Genomic DNA, 18,080 nt, shown 5'->3' on the forward strand with positions numbered 1-18,080 from the left:
GGTTTTCGAAATTAAGCAATTTTGCTAGTCAATTCACACACTAAAACAAATAAAAAGTGTGAAAACGTCATGGCACCTTCTTAAATTGCGTATATTATGCCCTATATAATACATTATATGGAAAAACGTATTGTAATTTTCAAAATAATTATTTTAATTTGATAACTTAGAAATATTTGAACATGAACGAGTGGAATTGACTGAGCTGGCGGTGTATTTCATGTATTTCTGCCTTATCCCTGGTTATAGGGCGGTAACTTACTGAATGAACGAGTAGTTTATACTGTATGGAACCTGTATGAATCGACCCTTATGTGAAATTACGAGAATTCAAAGAATTAGATAAACGACTAAATAATGCAAAAGCAAGTAAAACTAACATTTATTTCAATTTAAAAAAATGTACATTTCAGACTGTACTTCATAAACATGCTTTTGGGAAAATGAAACACGAAAGAAATGGTTAGTTTTGCTAACACATACAAAATAAAAAGAAGTAACTAATGAAATTTTACCTTAGTTCAAGTTACTCTAGTAACAAAAATACGCTGATACCAATGATTAAAATTAAGTAGCATCTAAAAGACACTTCAATATATTAAGTAAAAAAAAATTGAGTAAATTTAGAGCATTCCCTCATCTTCAAAAAAACATCTGAAATAGAGGAAAAAATGAAATTTTTGGAAATTTTCTATTTTTTTAAGTACAATTTCGTCATCAAGAAATTCATAAACAGTTACTAAATTAGAGCAGATAGTTACTTATAGATAGTTTTTCAATCTGAATCATTTTTACTGTTATATTTTCATTAAAAGAGCATGGGCGGATTTATGGGGGGTCAGAGGGGGGCAATGCCCCCCCCCCCCAGTTTTGGGAGGACTTTATGTAGTAACAACGCATCTTCCAAAAATTAAAATAAAAAGAATCATTTTTTTGTTTTTGAATAGTTTAGAAGAGCATGGGTGGATTTATAGGGGGATGGGCAAAGGGGACAATGCTCCCCAGTTTTGGGAGGAGTTTATATAGTAACAACTTATCCTCCAAAATCTTATAACAAAAAAAATCATGATTTTTTCTTTTTTGAACAGGAAATTAAAGTTTATTTTTCTTTTAAACTTAAAATAGCCGTTTCTTACAAAGTTTGAACAATACTGTACAAGTGTATAATCTACTACTCAATTTCAGAGGCTGGAAAGTGCAAATTATTGATAGGTTCTAAAATCCCTGAAAAGAATTGGCGCAGTATAGCATCTTGAACAAGAAACCCAATCTAACCAACCAAACCTTGAAAATAATTAGACAAGTCTTTGAAACTCCTAAGCAAAGTGTGCTTCAATTTTATTTCTTATCAAGTGTATGAATTAAGAATTGCTCAAATGGGTAGTATGTTACGCTCTTGATACCTATTCTCTAAATCTGTGCACCATTTCTTTTAAAGTATTAGATTGCATCACAAAGCACTTTTAAAGCGTAAAACTTTAAAAAAAATTATTTGCCTATTATTTTCAATTAACCCTTAAGAAGACTTCAAAATGCAGAATTTTATATCCATTTTAGATAATTTCCTCCGGGGGAGTTACCCCCGGGCCCCCTAAAACTGGAGATATTCTATATCCCACTTAAAAGGGAGCACTGCGTTACTCTCTTAATACCAGCCCCCTCTCTTTTAAGGTCAACTTAAAAAGGACAGCATGATTACACAGTAATGAAAATGACACATAAAAAAGTAAAGAATGACCTTACGTATCACAGAAAACAGACAAAAACATGGGAGGGGGGAGGGCAATTAAAAATGTTGCTCAAAAAAAAAAATCCTGCCCCCCCCCCCCCCCCCCCCCCAGGATTTCAGTCCTAAATCCGCCTATGTAAAAGAGCTAGAAGAGTGATTTGAAATCTGAAGTAAATTGGCAAAATTTCAATCTTTGTTAACATTTCCGATTCAAGAAAAGATCCGAGTAAATTTTACTTTGCTCTTTCTCAATAGAGATTTGTTTATAGAATGCGGAAATATTTATTTTTTAAGTGTACGTTTATAACGTATGGAGTTATTGAGTCACAAACTGGCAGCAATGAACTCTGAAAATTTAGGCTTAGCGTAATCATCAACTTCTAACTTTAATAACAAAGCAACAAACAGTTTTTAAATTTTCATACTTTGCATTTCCTCATAGATATGCATGGTTTACCTAAATAAAAATTTTCATTGAAATCTGTGACATGTCAGCCACAGCTGATTTGCTCATTTCGCATGGAATGACCCAACTATCAGAGATTATCCAAATTAGACAAATTACAGTGTAGCAAAAAAAAAAAAAACCCTACAAAATGCTTCTGACATAATACTCGCTGGTTCTTATGTAAAATGAGCCCAGTAATTCAAATATGACCAATGTTTTCTCCCTACATGTCCCATTTTTTTAGAAATGGTGCTCCCCCCCCCCCCCATTTTTTCCCCGTTTTCCACAGTTTAATAGCCATTATTTTTATTTGGAGGGAAATGAAGCAAAAAATTATCCATTGATACACTTCTGAAGGTTCAGAGAGGTGCAAGGCTCCAAAGTATGAACATTTAGACTAAGTCGTCAGACTCACAGTGCTTTTCCCCCTAAAATATTTCAAAAATCATCAAAACCCATATTTTTTGTCTAATGGGTTTGCTTTACCATTTTTTCACTTATTTTGCGACCTAAAACTAGAGTGTAGAACTTACTCTTATGAGCTCCATATCCGGAAAAAAAATTTACGAAGCCGAAATATTAAGCAAAAAGAAAAAAAAAGGAAGCATCGCATTTTTTTCAGAGTCGCATTGCAGATCTTCAGTAAATAACCTTAACTTACATGCCCAGACATAAGTATGATTAAAAATGAACTTAGGATATGCTTATAAAGTGGCATTAATGTGTGGGGATTTATTTAGTAAAATATCTCTCATGATTTAATTTACTTCATGTGAAAGTTAAAGCTTTGCTTTGTGATTCAATGAACAAGATTTTAAATTAGATAAAAATGAAACAACATTTAAGGAGCGTTTTCTGCACAGAAAGAATAAAAAGTTTATAAAAACACAGAAATGTTTCGGAGGCAATAGCCTCCTTCCTCAGTGCGAAATGTCTCTTTTCGGAAGCCAAGATCATTTGCAGACCTACAACAGTAGGTGAATTAGATTTTCTGGAATCCTTTTACATTCATAAAAACTTAAATAATCTTTGCAATGAGTCTTTTGCTGTTCCGCATTTTTCTCCAATCTTATTCAATCTTATATGTTAGAATACGTCATATTTTGCCTCAGCACTCGCTGATAGCTGATTGGTCAATGTTTTTCCGGTTACATAATTTAAACTTTCCCTTGACCTTGATTCATCCATTTGCACATTTCGCACTGAGGAAGGAGGCTATTGCTTCCGAAACGTGTCTGTATTTTTATAAACTTTTTATCCTTTCTGTGCTTTTAAACGTTGTTTCATTTTTATCCAATTTACCTTGCACAGAGCTATCGCTTTTCAAAAATTTTAAATTATTTCATTTTAAATTTAGCGTACAATAGTTTAAAAAAAAATGTCGAAACCACATACCTACACTAAAATGTAATATCTTTTGCAGTATGTTTGATTTTTTTTTTTGAGAAATCAAGATTGCTTGCTGATTTCCCTTTGCTCTGGCATAATGTTTTCAATTTATTATCCTTGTGATTGGCAGGTATCTAGTCACGGTGATTTAATGACATTGCAAAAGTCAACCATCGTTCCGTCGTGTTGCTGAACGTAAATAGCGAATTTCGGGACCCAATTCATTAATTTAACATTTTTTTTGCAAGCGATAAATCTTTTCATAGCTTATAATTTCTTTTCTTTGTTTTATTTATTTAATTTTTTGACACGATAAATCTTTTCGTATCTTTTTGTTTTTATTTTTTCTGCCAACATTATTTACGAGCATTTTATTAATGTAGACAGTTTAAAGAGTTTAAATGAAATCATTTGTGAATATTTCTCATGTAAATAGACTTCTAATTATTTTTGTCTTTTGCAAACGTCATTTTCTAATTTGTTGGAATTGTGGGAATTCTTTTTCTAGGTACTTCATATATCTATGACAATACAGCCTGATGGCAGCACTAAAGCTACTGTTAAAGTTCCATCATTACAAGATGCCCAGTATGCCATATCACGATTGCACCGGAGAAAAATTGGTCACAAACGAATACTTATATCATATGTAACATCTGATAAAAATCCACCTTTTCATGTTTTAAAGTAAGATTTTTTTTTTTTGTACATTTATATAAGCCTTTTTTAATTGAATAAAAAGGATTTTCTTTACACCATCAGTGTACTTTGATAAAAATATAACCTTGTTTGTGATCCAATATTGCTTGGAAAATTGCAACACATGTTTTAGAGTTAAGAGACTCCAAGGTTCCTTGAAACTCCAACTGTTTCCTATGTGATTTTCATTGTATAGTTAGTTCCAAAAATTGCTGTAATGGTCATTGTGCTTTTCAAAGTGCATAATTTTGGATGTCTTTATGGAAAATCATAGTTTTGAACTCTTCTTTTCATGCTTGTCTTTTTGCTATCCCATTTGAAAGTTGCAGTTGCAACATTGTTAATTAAAAACCACCATTATTTTCAAAATTTTGCTTTAATGCTGACCAGTCTTACCAAAAATATAGAAAAGAAAGGTTTTAGTGAAAATAATTTTACCTAAATATTGAAAACAATTAGAATAGCAAAAGGTTTCTGAAGTCCAGCGACTTAGTTCTTGAAGAAGAAAGAAAAAAAATAGAAGTCTAGATATTTTGTGAGCAATGATACTTCTAGCCTTTTCTTAAGATTTGACAATCATGTCGGTTATTGCAACTATGACATACAGTCAAACCTCCCTTAACGGACACTCCCAGATAGTGGACACTCTCGTTAGCGAACAGTTTCTGAATCCCCAGACCCTCAAGATCGGCGTATAATGCATTTCACTTCTCGTTAGCGGACACTTCCGTTACCAGACAGTAAATCAGCCGAGTTTCGGCTTATTTTTCTGTGTCTGGTAGTCTTTTGCGCAGCACTGCATTTGTGGCAACCATTTTTTCTACTCCTTGATGATAAAAAATGATGATAAAAAGGAAAAATGCAAACAGCTATTAAGTAGGAATAGAAAAAGAGTGAATCCAGAGCTCATCAGCCGTGGAGGATTCATTAATTATGGTCAAAAGACCAAAATTTTAACTATAAACTAGAAGAGAATGTTTAAGCTCCAGTACATGTAATATAGAGTAACAATGGGCAAACGCACCACTTGCTAAGTTAAAAACAATAAACTAGAGCTCAAACCTAAAACTAAAAGCTTTTTTTTAACTGCAATGAAAAGTCTCATTAAATAGGTAGGTTGTCGAAAAGCCTCTCAAATGTCTCAATTCACTGGTTAGTCTTGCCAGTTCAAGAAAAGAAGAGCATTTTTAACTTGAAGCTAATACTAGTTTCTTTGGAAATTTTCTTTTCTGTTTCAACAGATTTTATCTTGAATCATAGGCGTAAGTTCCCAAGAAATATGAAAAATCTTTGTCTTTTGTTCTGGAGCCAGAGAGAGCTTTTGGGCAACAGTACATGTAAAAAGAGAATTTTTGCAAAACAAAAGGGAATTGAGACCCCAAGATTATCTTCGTTTGGATTCTTGGCCAGTGTCCACAACCCAGTAACATGCTGTTCGCGGCCCACGGGTAGTTTAGGGAGAACATTTTTTGGAGTTGGCCACCCTGTATGGCGTTAACTTTCATTCTTCATTAGGAGAGACATTTTAGTAGTTGCATTTACGCCATAAATAATGTCGTGCAAAAGATAAAGGCTACTTTAAAAGAAAAGATCAAGATTGAGTGTGCGGAGAAAGAAAAAAAATCTGAAAATTTTGACAGAGGTGCCCATTGTGCCCCCTAAGTTAAAGAGTGCACCCCCTAAATATTGAGAAGGTCCTCCAAAAGCAAGAGCCCCCCCCACAAAAATCAAAAAGCCTCGACATAACCGCCCTAAAATTTCAATGCTGCAACCTGCGCCATAACCCCCCCCCCCCCCCCCTTCCAATGTAGGGCACCTCTGATTTTGGTATCAGGAAGACACAAATTGGAACATTATTAAAAGAGAAGAATGAAATTAAATAATTATGGTTTTTGAACAGCAATGAAAACGCATAAACAAATGTGCTGAAAATCAACGACATTGATTCCCTTGTGTTTGACTGGTTTTGTTCAGCTAGAGAAAACAATTTACAAATGCATTCCTATTTTATTTTCCCGACCTGTTCAGTGGATTACTTACTTATTGGATAAGCACACTTTTTAAGCACTACTCATTAATTTAGTTTAGAATTATACATTGTATATGTAGGTTTAAAATACAAAGTTAAAATGTCACTGTAAATTCAGACTTCCCAATAGCCTCAATTAATTCTATTTTTATTTACTGTAATTGGCTGGAAATGATTCTAATTATGCATGTCAATGCGTGGGATGTGGACTGAAAATGATTTTTTGCTACTACAGGAATATTGTTATTGCTATACATTTTTAAATTTAAAATGATAAACCCTTTGTTTCCAATTAAGTAATATGTGCACTTTTTCAGATCTGAAGCAGTTGCTCTTTTAAATGACATCCCAACAAAAAGTCTGCCTTTAATCAAATTCCGAGAGCTTTATGAAAAAAGGTAGGGTATTGTACTTCATCATTCAAGTATAACTCATTTCTAAAGTTGGGAATACTAAGTTGGAATGGGGGGCATGCTTTAAGGAGCAGAACTCGAATGGGTACTAACTATTGGGATTTTAGTAGAAACGGAAATAGGGTGGCTAATTAGAGAAAAGATTTTAACAGTTGGGATTCAAATAATCACGCAGCATTAAATAAAGGTAAGATGGGCTTACTTAAGGTTTTTATACAAATGCTCGTAGTATTAGGAACAATATGGAAGAATTGAAAAGCATAACAATAGACGAGAGTTTGGATATTATTGTAGTTACCGAGACATGGGCTACCGAAAGTGATGATGATTTATTATCTATTGCTGGGTATAATTTGTTTAGACAAGATAGAGTAGGTAAAAGAGGTGGTGGGGTTTTATTTTATGTCAGAGACACTTTAACTTGCAACGAATGGGTAATTAATGATAAACCTAATGAGATATGATTTGGCTGGAGTTGATGAGCAATAAGGGCAATAAACTACGTTTAGGGAACATTTATAGGCCACCCAACTTAAGCTAGGGTCAAGATGAACAGATGTTTAGTATTATTAGTGACATTTCAAGCAAGGGTTCAGTCATTATAATGGGAGATTTTAATTTTTCAGGAATTGATTGGAATAATTTTTACTATAGTAATAGCATAAAAGAGGAATTTTTGAAAGTAATTGGTGACTTTTTTAGATCAAATCGTAACCATGGGTACTCGACAGGACGTGATTTTGGATCTAGTTTTCTGTGATATGGAAGGTTCTGTTCAGGGGTTATGTATAGGGGAACACATTGGAGATAGTGACCACAACAGTATTAGGTTTGGGATTAAATTTGATACACACAAAGTAGAGAATTTAAGGTTTGTGCCCAATTTCAGAAATACTGATTTTGTGGCACTCAGGCAGAGTTTGAAAGCAGTTTTTTCTTCTGGATTGGACAATAGCGATGTGAATCTTCAGTGGGCAGAGTTTAAAGAAAAGCTAGCGAAAACGGTTGGGGATCATGTTTCTTTTAGGAGAAAGGGTGTCAACGCCAAAATCTGGCCAATGTGGTTCTCCAGGGAAACTAAAGACGCTCTAAATTACAAGCAAGCTGCTTTTCATAGGTTTAGAGAAACTGGTCACAGTGCAGATAGGCTCCAATATTGTAAGGCAAGGCATAAATTTAAGTATTTGGTATGGATTCATAAAAGAGAGTTGGAGCAAAGATTGGCAGGTAACATAAACAGGAATCCCAAGAGGTTTTTTGCATACGCTAATTCAGGGAAAGTTTGAAATAGTCATATTGGGCCACTGGTTGATGAGCACGGAATTTTAATTCAGGACGATAGTGATATTGCTAATGTTCTTAATAACTTTTTTCGAGTATTTTTAACGATAACTGTATCTGAACAGTTGATACCAACAAGACACAAGCTATAGTACAGCTTGAGGACTTTGTATTTTCCAGGGATGACGTTTTACTTCATTTGAAAAAAATTAAAGAGACTAAGGCTCCGGGACCTGATAATATTTATCCAAAAATTTTAGTTGAAAGTGCGGAGGAATTAGCAGATGTAATCGTAAATATTTTCAATGCTTCTTATAACTCGGGGACAGTGCCAGAGGACTGGAAGCTGGCTAACATTACACCGCTCTTCAAGAAAGGGTCTAAAGGGAGTGCAGGAAATTATAGACCTGTGAGTCTAACTTCGGTGGTTTGCAAAATTTTTGAAACATTGATAAAAATTAAGATAGTAAATTTTCTAGAGATTAATAATCTATTGACTAGTTTTCAGTATGGTTTCAGGAAATGTAAATCTTGTGCAACTAATTTATTACATTTCTATGATAAAGTTACCATGGCTTTGGACAATAAGAAGCCTGTAGACGTTGTTTACACTGATTTTCAAAAAGCTTTCGATAAGGTACCCCATGTTGCTCTACTTAGCAAATTAGCTGATATAGGAATAGGAGGGAAAAAACTTTCATTTGGGTAAAAAACTGGCTGACCGGAAGGAAACAAAGGGTAGTTGTAAGGGAAAATTATTCTAATTGGAGTGAAGTTTTAAGCGGGGCTCCTTAAGGATTAGTGTTAGGGCCTGTTTTGTTCATTGTTTTTATGAACGATATTCACAAAAATAATTCAGGGAACATGAATTGTTTTGCTGATGATGTCAAAGTTATGGGGACTGAAGAAAATGAAGAACAAGCAAAACAGCTGCAAGAGGATCTAGATCATATTACGGAGTGGGCTGAAAAATGTGGTATGGCTGTTAATGTTGGGAAATGTCAAGTGCTACATTTAGGGCATGGGAATAAGTGTACAAGTTATTATTTGCAAGGTTCAGTCATTAGTCAGGCAGACAAAGTTACTGATATGGGGATCTTAATAAGTCAGGATTTAAAGTTAAGCCAACAGTGCAGCATTGCTAGTAACAAGGCCAATAAGATGCTTGGGTTTATCAATAGATCTATTTCAAACAAATCTAAAGAGGTTCTTTTGCCCTTATATAGAAGTTTGGTAAGACCTCATTTGGGGTATGCTGTTCAGTTTTGGTCTCCTTATCTTAAGAAAGACATTAATGTATTGGAAAGGGTTCAAAAGCGGGCTACAAGGTTAATAAATGGACTTTCTCACTTTGACTATGATTCCAGGCTTAGAAGGCTAAAAATGTACAGTCTTGAGCAAAGAAGAGACCGAGGGGACATGATTCAGTTGTTTAAATTTATTAAATTGAAAGATGTTATGGGGCTGAAGTTTAGCACTGAAAACAGGACAAGGGGTCATTGTTTTAAGCTATTTAAATCTCAGGCTAGCATGGATGTTAGGAAAAATTATTATTTTAGCAGGGTAGTGGAACCTTGGAACAGTTTACCAGAAGAGGTGGTAATGAGCAAGGGAGTAGATAGTTTTAAATGGGTCATTGATCTTCACTGGGGATTGTAAAATGACTAGGACCAGTCTAGCTGGGCCCAGAGCCTGTTGCTGGTCGTCACTTTTGTATTTGTATTTGTTCATTTAAAGACAAACACAATTAGAACATTTAGAACAACACAATTATTTCACATTGCAATTACTTCATCACATAAAAGAAATTTGCTTAAAGAAGTAAACTGACTGCAAAAATAAGAATTATATTGAATGTTTTTGCTGCAAAATCATTTTTCATACTTGTTTTAAGAATTCAATTTTACTTGATCTCAAACATTTTGTTTTACACTTAGTCACTTTTGATGAGCATAAGTAATACATGAATTGGTGATTTGAAGAACTAACCAGCTTTAAAAAGAAGGTGGTTTATCTATTTATAAAGACATACTGTAAGTTTTTTTTTGCTCAAAACATCTCATTTAGTGAACCAATTTTGATTATCCTCTTTTTCAGGGCCGGATTTGGAAGTGTGGAGGCCCTGGGGCAACGAAGGAGTGGAGGCCCCTAATCAGGGTTTGAAAAGATCATCATATTTTCAAAAATATCCGATACTTTGATATATATCCGAATATTTTGATATATATATATGTATATATCCGATATTTTCCACCCGTGAAAGTTAGGATATTTTATAAAAAATTTATTGTGGGGTCCCTTTTGTTGTGGAGGCCCCGGGGCAGTAGCCTCGCCTGCCCTCCCCTAAATCCGGCCCTGCTCTTTTTCATGGACAAGAGGATGGTCTAGTTATTTTGGTCCCATAAATTTGTTTGGCCATATTTGAGGCAGTAAGAAGCATAGGGATGTATGTGGCAAAAATAAAAATTTGGAAGTAACCAGTACAAAGGGTAGGGGAACCTCTCCTCTGTCTTGGGGCAAGAGATAGTACCAGTACCCTTGGTAGTTCTGTTATACTGCATAATTTAGAAAAACTTTTCAATGAAAGCCAACCTAGGACCCCGACTTTAAACACGTTTTACTCAAAACTTGAAAATGTCCACTTGCATCCCTTTGCTTCTCACTGCCTCATTTGTTCCTTAGAAAAAATATTTTTGATGAAAAAAAAACAGTAAATTTTATGTAATTTCGCTGTTAAATGATAAAATATAAAAACCATCGTTAAAGAAAGTAGTAATGAAAATTTTAAAAGAAGGTTTCTTTGAATTAAACATGAAATTCATTCACTATCATTGCTCTAGTGAACTTTCCCCAAATTCTTATTTAGACGTTACTCTTAGCTCATTTTCCTTGTCAATGTCTTTCTTAAATTACAAGGCTGAAACAGATCTAACAGTTTGAGGAAAAATACAACAGAGAGAAAAATATCGAAAATACATCTAAAACATAGATCCAACAATTACATATACCTTCTTACACATCCAAATTTTATGTAATTAATGGTTCTCTCCATTTATTTGGTGAATTTTTTTTTCATTTTAATATAACTATTAATCCTATTTAATGGGCCGCTTTATTTAAAAAATAAACTTTAAATTTTAATCAGCAATATGGATTTGGCAACATTTGACAAACCACTAATCGCATTGTTTTGACAAGTTTGGTGAAAATGAGTAGCAACATTCTTATAACAGAACTTTGGTAGACTCCCTAGACTCTACTTTCTTTTCCTTCTAGATATCATCGACCTATGACAGTCTCTGATCTGTACAAAATGAGAGATGCTGTTACCATTCAAGGAGACTCGGGTAGTCGCATTGTATACTTAAGTTCAGAGTATTGCAAAACTCCTTCAATTCCAGAATCTGAAGATTCTCAAGTTAGTCATTTTACAGTTTTAACCTATTGTAAAAAAAAAAAAAATCATGTTGTCACCAGTGCTGGAAAGTCTTTGTTGTTTACAAAACATTGAATATTTTTCGTGCATATGGTGTATATTTTATGTTTTGCATATTCCTACAGTCGATTTCTGATATCACAGAAATACGGCTTATAAATTCAGTGTTTTAAAGACTAAAATTATCTTTATGATAGGATTAATATATTCTCATTCAAGGTTCGACGATATATATCAGTCGATATATATATCACGATATATATCCAATATTTATTTTGAAAATATCCTGATATTTTGTTATTTTCAATATTTATTTTTTTTTCAACTACAGTATTTTCAATATAAAAAGTATATTAAACACTAATATTGTTCCTTTATTATTAAATATAACCTATAATTATGTACAATATTAATTAGGAGCTGAATTTGAAATATATTAGCATTCCTTATCCCTACCCCCTCCCTTTTGTGGTTTGTAGCCACTTTTCCAAATTTTTGAGGTTTTCAAACACTAGAAAATGGAATTTATCATTTCAAGTTTGTTTTTTTTTTTTTTTTTTTTTTTTGGAATGAATCTTGCTACTTTCTGGGAATTGGGGAGGCCTGAACTATAGCTTGCTTAGCTTTTACGTAAATCCAGTCCTGTTTATGTGAATTGCTCTTTGAAATTACATTTATTTTCAGGATTCTAATGTTGTGGAAAAACAGTATTGCGAACGTCATTTTCACATTTCTTCTTCACAAGGATGGGCCGAGCAGTATAGTGTATGTCCATTGCCGCTTGTGTATATGTCTTTAAAAACATTGTCAACTGCTGTACATACTTTATTAGATACTCATCAAGGCTGTCTTCCATTAATCAGGTGCTTTTTTCTTTATTTACCTTGTAATTAATTCTATTTAGTAAATTTTATAGCTATATAAGTTATTGAATTTATTTTGTTTTCCTGTTGATTAAAATGGAAGCTTTTAAATATTTATTGGTCATATCTTTTAAATATTTATTGGTCATGTATCTTTTTGTGTTAGAATTATTTTTCAATAAAGATTATTTCCCTAAATATAAATTAAGGGACCTGGGGCCCTTATGTAAAATTAAATTTTGTATTTTTTGACTCATTTTTATTTTTATTTCAAACTTTCAATACTTTAACACTGCATCTGATTTTGAACATTTTTGCAATTGGAAGTATACATTTAAAACTAACGGCTGCAAAAATAAAGGTCTTGCAGGTTAAAACCGAACACCCTGTATATATATATATTTTTTTCCCCCTCCTATATTTGGAGGAAAAAAAGTAATTTTAATAAGGAGCATAAAAAAGTATCATATAAATGAAAACTAATAAAAATGTTTGAAATTTTTTAAAAAATCTGTTTAAAGATGAAGATATAAATGTTGAACTTTAAAACTTTGACAATGTACATGTTTTAAGCTTGTAACAGTCCTTTTTTCTTTTAAAATGTTATTGATGTATGAGCCAAGTTTTGCATTCATATAATCTTTCTCTTAATTTGATCTAGTTTCTGTGATTGTTATGAGGCAGAAATTGGACCGTTGCCTGTTGTTGGCAGTTTTGATATGTTATTGTCGAGGGAAGATTCTTCATGCTCAAATTCAGATGGTAGTTATCATAGTACTCCCAAAACCAACAAAGGAGTGCCCCTTGAACATCTCATTGCTTGTGTAACAGGAGTAGAAGTTGCAAAATCAGTTCTGTGCATCAAAAAAGTTCAATGGCTAGAAAAGAAAATCGATTCCCAGGGTAAAAATATTATGTGTTTAAATATTTATCTTGGTTAGTTGTTGAGATTTGAAATTCTTATTAGAAATCAGTGTGTTCTTTATTGTCTAGAATACTTAATTATGTATTTGTATTTCAGTATGATGAATCTTTAATTGTTCTTTTTTGCCTGCTTTCGGAGTAAAAGTTGGAGAAAGAAGAAAAAAGCATGAAAGAAGGCTTAATGCATCTTGAAAATATTACAAAAACAAAAAAAAAATCAAAAATAAACATAATAATTAAGTAAACATCAAAAAATTCAAAATTGGAAAGTAGGGTATTGAGAGGGGGGAAAATGTCCCCCCCCCCCCCCCCCAAATAACTTTTTAGTGAATAGTCTGATTCAAACAAATTTTTTTTTTGTTCGAAAGATCTCGGCGAGGACACCTCATTCCTATATTTTACTTTTTGATTTGAACTATTTTTTGTTCAATTTTGAACAGTTCAAAAAAACTTAACAATAACACCTACAGGGAAATTCACGGCAATTCTGAACTGTGAGGCGAATTTGCTTCAAACAAACTTTGTAGGCAAAAGGCAAAAGTTTTGATGAAAAGTTTGTATATAAAATATCTTTTTGATTCGCACAATTTTCCTTTCAATTTTTAACAGTTCAAATCCCTTAACATTAGCGCCTACAGGGAAACTGAAAGTCAATGCAGATTCCGTACTTGAAGGCGGATTTACTTCAAACAAATTTTGTCGGAAATAGCTCTTGACGACAAATTCCAGACTCCAACCTCCAGCGGGTTTCCATTTTCGCGCGGTAAAACCAGATAGCAAGTGTTTTAAAGTATTTTTCGCAAGCTTTCCAGCCATACCAAGGTCAAAGCATTAAAATGCATTTTTCGTGTAGAAAAAGTGGTTTAAAAAATGAATTTCAAGAATGGATAAGAGATAAAATTAAAATTTTTTAGTTTTGCTGACTAAAAAACACTTATAACTTTTTTCTAGTGGATTTAGGTAATTGGAGCTTGGGCGCCCTGACAATTTCTTTGTTAGGAGTATTTTTTAAAGATCTTTCCAACCATATTAAATTCGGAAAAAAAATGGACCATCCGTTCGTGTAGAAAGGGCCATTTAGGACGAAAATGCATTTTTAATTAATATCTCCGTTAACTGGCGTTCGATTTCAAAATTTTTTTATGACGACACTAAAACTCGGCAAGAGCTACTGAAGAAAAATAGAATGAAGGAAATCAATTCACAAACAGAGGAGAAATCGGTACCGAAAGAAAACGGCTTGCCTATTAATATATAAAGATGAGCTTATTAATTTTAATTATTATTTTTTCGTTTTGAAAGCGGTTAAAGAATTTTTTTTAATGGAAAAAAAAATGCCTTGTTTAAGTTGTGCTGCTGTTTTATTTGTTCGTTTATTTATTTATTTATTTTTATGCATCTAATTTTTTAGTTGAGTGAGGCATATTTTATTCCTAGAAATCAGCTTAAAATATTAAAAAGTTTGTCTGAAACAATTTGCGATTTTAGTTATTTTTGAGAATATTGATCAGGTACTAGAAAGTAGTATGGGTATACGGGAAAGTAGGCTCGTTTAGTTCTAGACGGAACTTCTTGTTACATAATTATGTTTGACTTCATTTCTGTAATATTTTTAGCTTTGAAGTTTTTATTTTTGAAAAAATTTGAATTTACATAGTCAAATTTCAAAAAAAGAAAGAAAAAGTGACAAATCATACTCTTTATCTAACTTTAATTATGGTATTCAAGTAAAAGCAATTATTAACTTAAGAAAAAAATATTTAGTTAAAACTATAAATGTTTTGAAATGAATGTTTGTGAAAACTTAAAATTGATTAAATCAAGTTTGTTTTAATGAATGTTAAAATTCTTTATATTTTACAAGTTTTTTTGTTCACATTTGATTTTGTAATTTTGCCTTGAAATATCTAGGGAAATTACTTGCCTTCTTAATTAGAGTACTCAATATGCTTTTTAAAATTCCAGTATTAAACATATTGCTCGTGGAAAACTAAATTGCCGCCCTATAGCCAGACCTAAAGCAGAATTGGAATCAATACCTATCTGCTTTCAATAATACCAGTATTACAGATTCTAAATTTTTGACATGGTTACTTATGTGTGTGCTATGTGCATAAGGAACTAGAAAAAGAATCTTCAACAAGTTATATTCCCCTAGGTTGGTGTGCAATAGCGAGCAGGAAGCGATAGCCCCCTAGTATGTTAATTTGAGGTTCAGGTATCAAATATCTATTAACCTTAAAAGCATACATTACATGGCACAGACTGCACCCTAGAAATTTTTAGGGGGGGGGGGTGTTTTGAGGGGCATTTGTTACTTTTGGGGGGGGCTTTGTGATACATAGAGAGTGTGCCCTTGCTCTGCTCTTAAGGTGGGCATCCCTGTGATTGCAATGAATCTGGAAATATGGTTATTCCTAACCTATCCAGCATTTTATGCATCAAATGTGACACCTAGCTTTAAAAATCAAAGTTTCAAATTGAAATATTTGGTTTACAGAGATGCTCAACATCTGCATCTTCTCAATACTGATGAGTTCCTTCATTTTACTTTTGCAGCATATCAGAATGTTAGTCCAGCATTAGCTGGTCAATTAACATTGTTTGGAAGGGAAGTAATGGATCTTCTGAAAAGTCAACCACATTGCTTAATTCAGTTCAATAAGTTCATTCCTATATATCATCACCATTTTGGAAGGCAGTGTAGAGTTGCTGACTATGGTTTCACCAAGCTGATTGATCTTTTGGATTCAATCCCACACATTGTTCAGGTAAGATAAATCTTAAATTATTAGAAAGTGTTTAATTATATGCCTGTTCATGTTAAGTAGCACCTTGAATAGTCAGGGGCGGATACGGGATTTCATTTGGGGGGGGGCAGGGGACGCTATTGGACTCATGTAACATTTTCTGAAAACAGTTTGAAATTTTCGGAAACAATGAGAAAGCTCGACAGCCCCCCCCCCCCCTCTTTCTCACATAAAAATATTCAAATTTGCATACAAAAATCATAGAAATAACCATTTATAAATTTTTTTTTAATAATTTTTCAGGTGTAGAATGTGTTGTCAGCCCTAAATTTTTGGAAATGGTAACCCAAGATTTTCAAAAATTTCAGTCAATCCCTTTGGTCATGCTTCAGAATGGAGTCTCGCAAACTGCAATTTTCTTTAACTTAGGTTAAATTTAATTAAAATTATAATAAGTAAAATAAATCACTTGGTTTGACCTCTGGGATTCATCTTGTAAAAGCCATGACCGAACAGTGTGATATTTCCTGTTCTAACAGTGAAATTTGAATCTGTGCTGAAAAAAAGTTTTAATCCTGTTTAGATTTACATAGCGACTTAAAATATAATGGGCATCTCAGATAAGAGTTGACAAAACACATAGGGCTTGTTGAGATTTGTAGTGGAATCCGAAAGTTATAGATCTGGATCTGTGTGAAATGAAAGATTGTTTAGCATAGAAGTTGTGGTTAACTAACTGATGTAACTAAAAAGTTATCGCATATCAATTATGATAAAATAAGCATTAAGATAATAGCTTCTTACAATGGTCACTGCACTTTTTTAGATTTTTTGTACTGTTAGCTCCATAAAGAAGGTTCATTTCATTCGACACATACAATCTTGTATACATTTTTAAGTGAAGTTTTAATAAACTATTAAAACTTCACTTAAAATGTGGCAAAAATCTAATTAAAAATTAAACACTTTATGAGTGTAATTCAAACATTGATAAATACTCACTGACTGAATCTTTAGTAATCTGTAGAAAAATCGGAGGTAGGGACGAGGACGTCCTAGTCTCAGAGTCTGATACAGGAACTCGGGATATGTTTCCATCAGATATGGGTTCATCAGTTTTTTTTTTCAACTTTTCAAAAAAAGACGATGTTTTGTCATCCGAAAGCTTCATTGTTTTTGTAATAGGTAGTTCTTTTCTGATAAAAGGCGGCTGTTTTCAGTACAGTTTCCGTCCAGTATGAGGAGGAAATTTTCAGGACCCCTCGTATAATGAGGATTCATGCAAACATGAAACTAAAATTTTACAGTTCTTGCATGACGTAAAATCCAAAACATTGATTTAAACTAATTAGCTATTTACAGCACATTTACAAATAAACTCAGCACAGACAAAAAAAAAAAAAAAACTCTAAAAATCTCAACAGGAAACAATAATAATTTGGAGATTTCACTGAAAAAATATTTACACACTCAAGTGATTTACAAATTGAAACGATGCCTGCAGCTCCTTAAATATTTTGGCATTAACTCTCAGCGTTTAAATTTGTTGCATAAAAAGCAATCGGGCTTTTTTTTCCCCTTTTTATTTAACTGGTGCCTGATGACATCGCCATAGAAAAACTGTCTCAAGCAAAGCTATATAGAAAATGAGATGTAATGCCACAAAAAAAAAGGAATTCAAAAATTTATTTTTTCTTATAGTTTCGTTAAGGTTTTCTTTCTTCTTTTTTTTTCAAGCAATCATTTTCACTTCTCAAATGCAATGATCCTTATAACGATCACAAAGTATTGTCACAGATTAAGAAGCGGAGGGGGGTTCGTGACCTTTATGACCCACCCCCCACCCCCCATCCTTCATGTAATGCCCCAAAAAATTGAATAAAACAATTTACATTTTCTTATTTTTTTGATCAAGTTTTTTATTTTTTCGAGGAAACATTCAAGTACTGTCGCGAGTTTTGGTGGGGGTCACACCCCCCCCTGTATTCCGCCACTGTGAATAGTTGATAGACAACACTTAACTAATTAAAATTTTTATAGTCGCAGACATTTATTAATTTAATGCAATAGTTCAACAAATAAAAACATAAAGTTTCCAGAGTTGAATAAACACAAAATC

At 33.0% G+C, this 18,080-nt stretch overlaps 1 protein-coding gene across 1 annotated transcript in view; it reads left to right on the top strand.

Moving 5' to 3' along the window:
- Positions 1-18,080, top strand: part of LOC129222920 (meiosis regulator and mRNA stability factor 1-like) — a 142,039-nt gene that overhangs the window by 113,270 nt on the left and 10,689 nt on the right. Inside the window, exons 7-13 of the mRNA XM_054857515.1 lie at positions 4,075-4,253; positions 6,612-6,692; positions 11,265-11,406; positions 12,109-12,287; positions 12,949-12,998; positions 13,047-13,205; positions 15,771-15,982. Coding sequence (XP_054713490.1) covers positions 4,075-4,253; positions 6,612-6,692; positions 11,265-11,406; positions 12,109-12,287; positions 12,949-12,998; positions 13,047-13,205; positions 15,771-15,982 — 1,002 coding nt within the window. The remainder of the gene's footprint in view (positions 1-4,074; positions 4,254-6,611; positions 6,693-11,264; positions 11,407-12,108; positions 12,288-12,948; positions 12,999-13,046; positions 13,206-15,770; positions 15,983-18,080) is intronic.

Source organism: Uloborus diversus, chromosome 1 (genome assembly GCF_026930045.1).
Source record: "Uloborus diversus isolate 005 chromosome 1, Udiv.v.3.1, whole genome shotgun sequence".
NCBI lineage: Eukaryota > Metazoa > Arthropoda > Arachnida > Araneae > Uloboridae > Uloborus > Uloborus diversus.